This window comes from Leptonychotes weddellii, unplaced genomic scaffold (assembly GCF_054177405.1).
Source record: "Leptonychotes weddellii isolate Sample4059 unplaced genomic scaffold, ASM5417740v2 HiC_scaffold_249551, whole genome shotgun sequence".
Classification (NCBI taxonomy): Eukaryota; Metazoa; Chordata; class Mammalia; order Carnivora; family Phocidae; genus Leptonychotes; species Leptonychotes weddellii.
In genome coordinates, this window is record NW_027840685.1 from 1 (window position 1) to 266 (window position 266).

The 266-nt window shown below is 68.0% G+C and overlaps 1 protein-coding gene across 1 annotated transcript; it reads left to right on the forward strand.

The window, feature by feature from the left end:
• Positions 1–13: 13 nt before the first annotated feature.
• LOC145718906 (histone H2A type 1-H-like) lies at positions 14–263 on the forward strand (the record flags this gene model as incomplete). The annotated part of the gene is made up of 1 exon (XM_081810409.1): positions 14–263. A coding segment is annotated over exon 1 (195 nt), but the record flags the coding sequence as incomplete, so codon positions are not given.
• Positions 264–266: the final 3 nt, after the last annotated feature.

Here is a 266-nt window from a genome sequence, read left to right on the forward strand (position 1 = left end):
ACTATAAGTAGGGTAGCTCCGGCGGCTTCAACTCTGACCCTACTCAGGTCTGTTCCTTTTTCCCCATCATGTCCGGACGCGGCAAGCAAGGCGGCAAGGCCCGCGCCAAGGCCAAGACGCGCTCGTCGCGGGCCGGCCTGCAGTTCCCGGTGGGCCGCGTGCACCGCCTGCTCCGCAAGGGCAACTACGCCGAGCGGGTGGGCGCCGGCGCGCCCGTCTACCTGGCTGCCGTGCTGGAGTACCTGACGGCCGAGATCCTGGAGCTG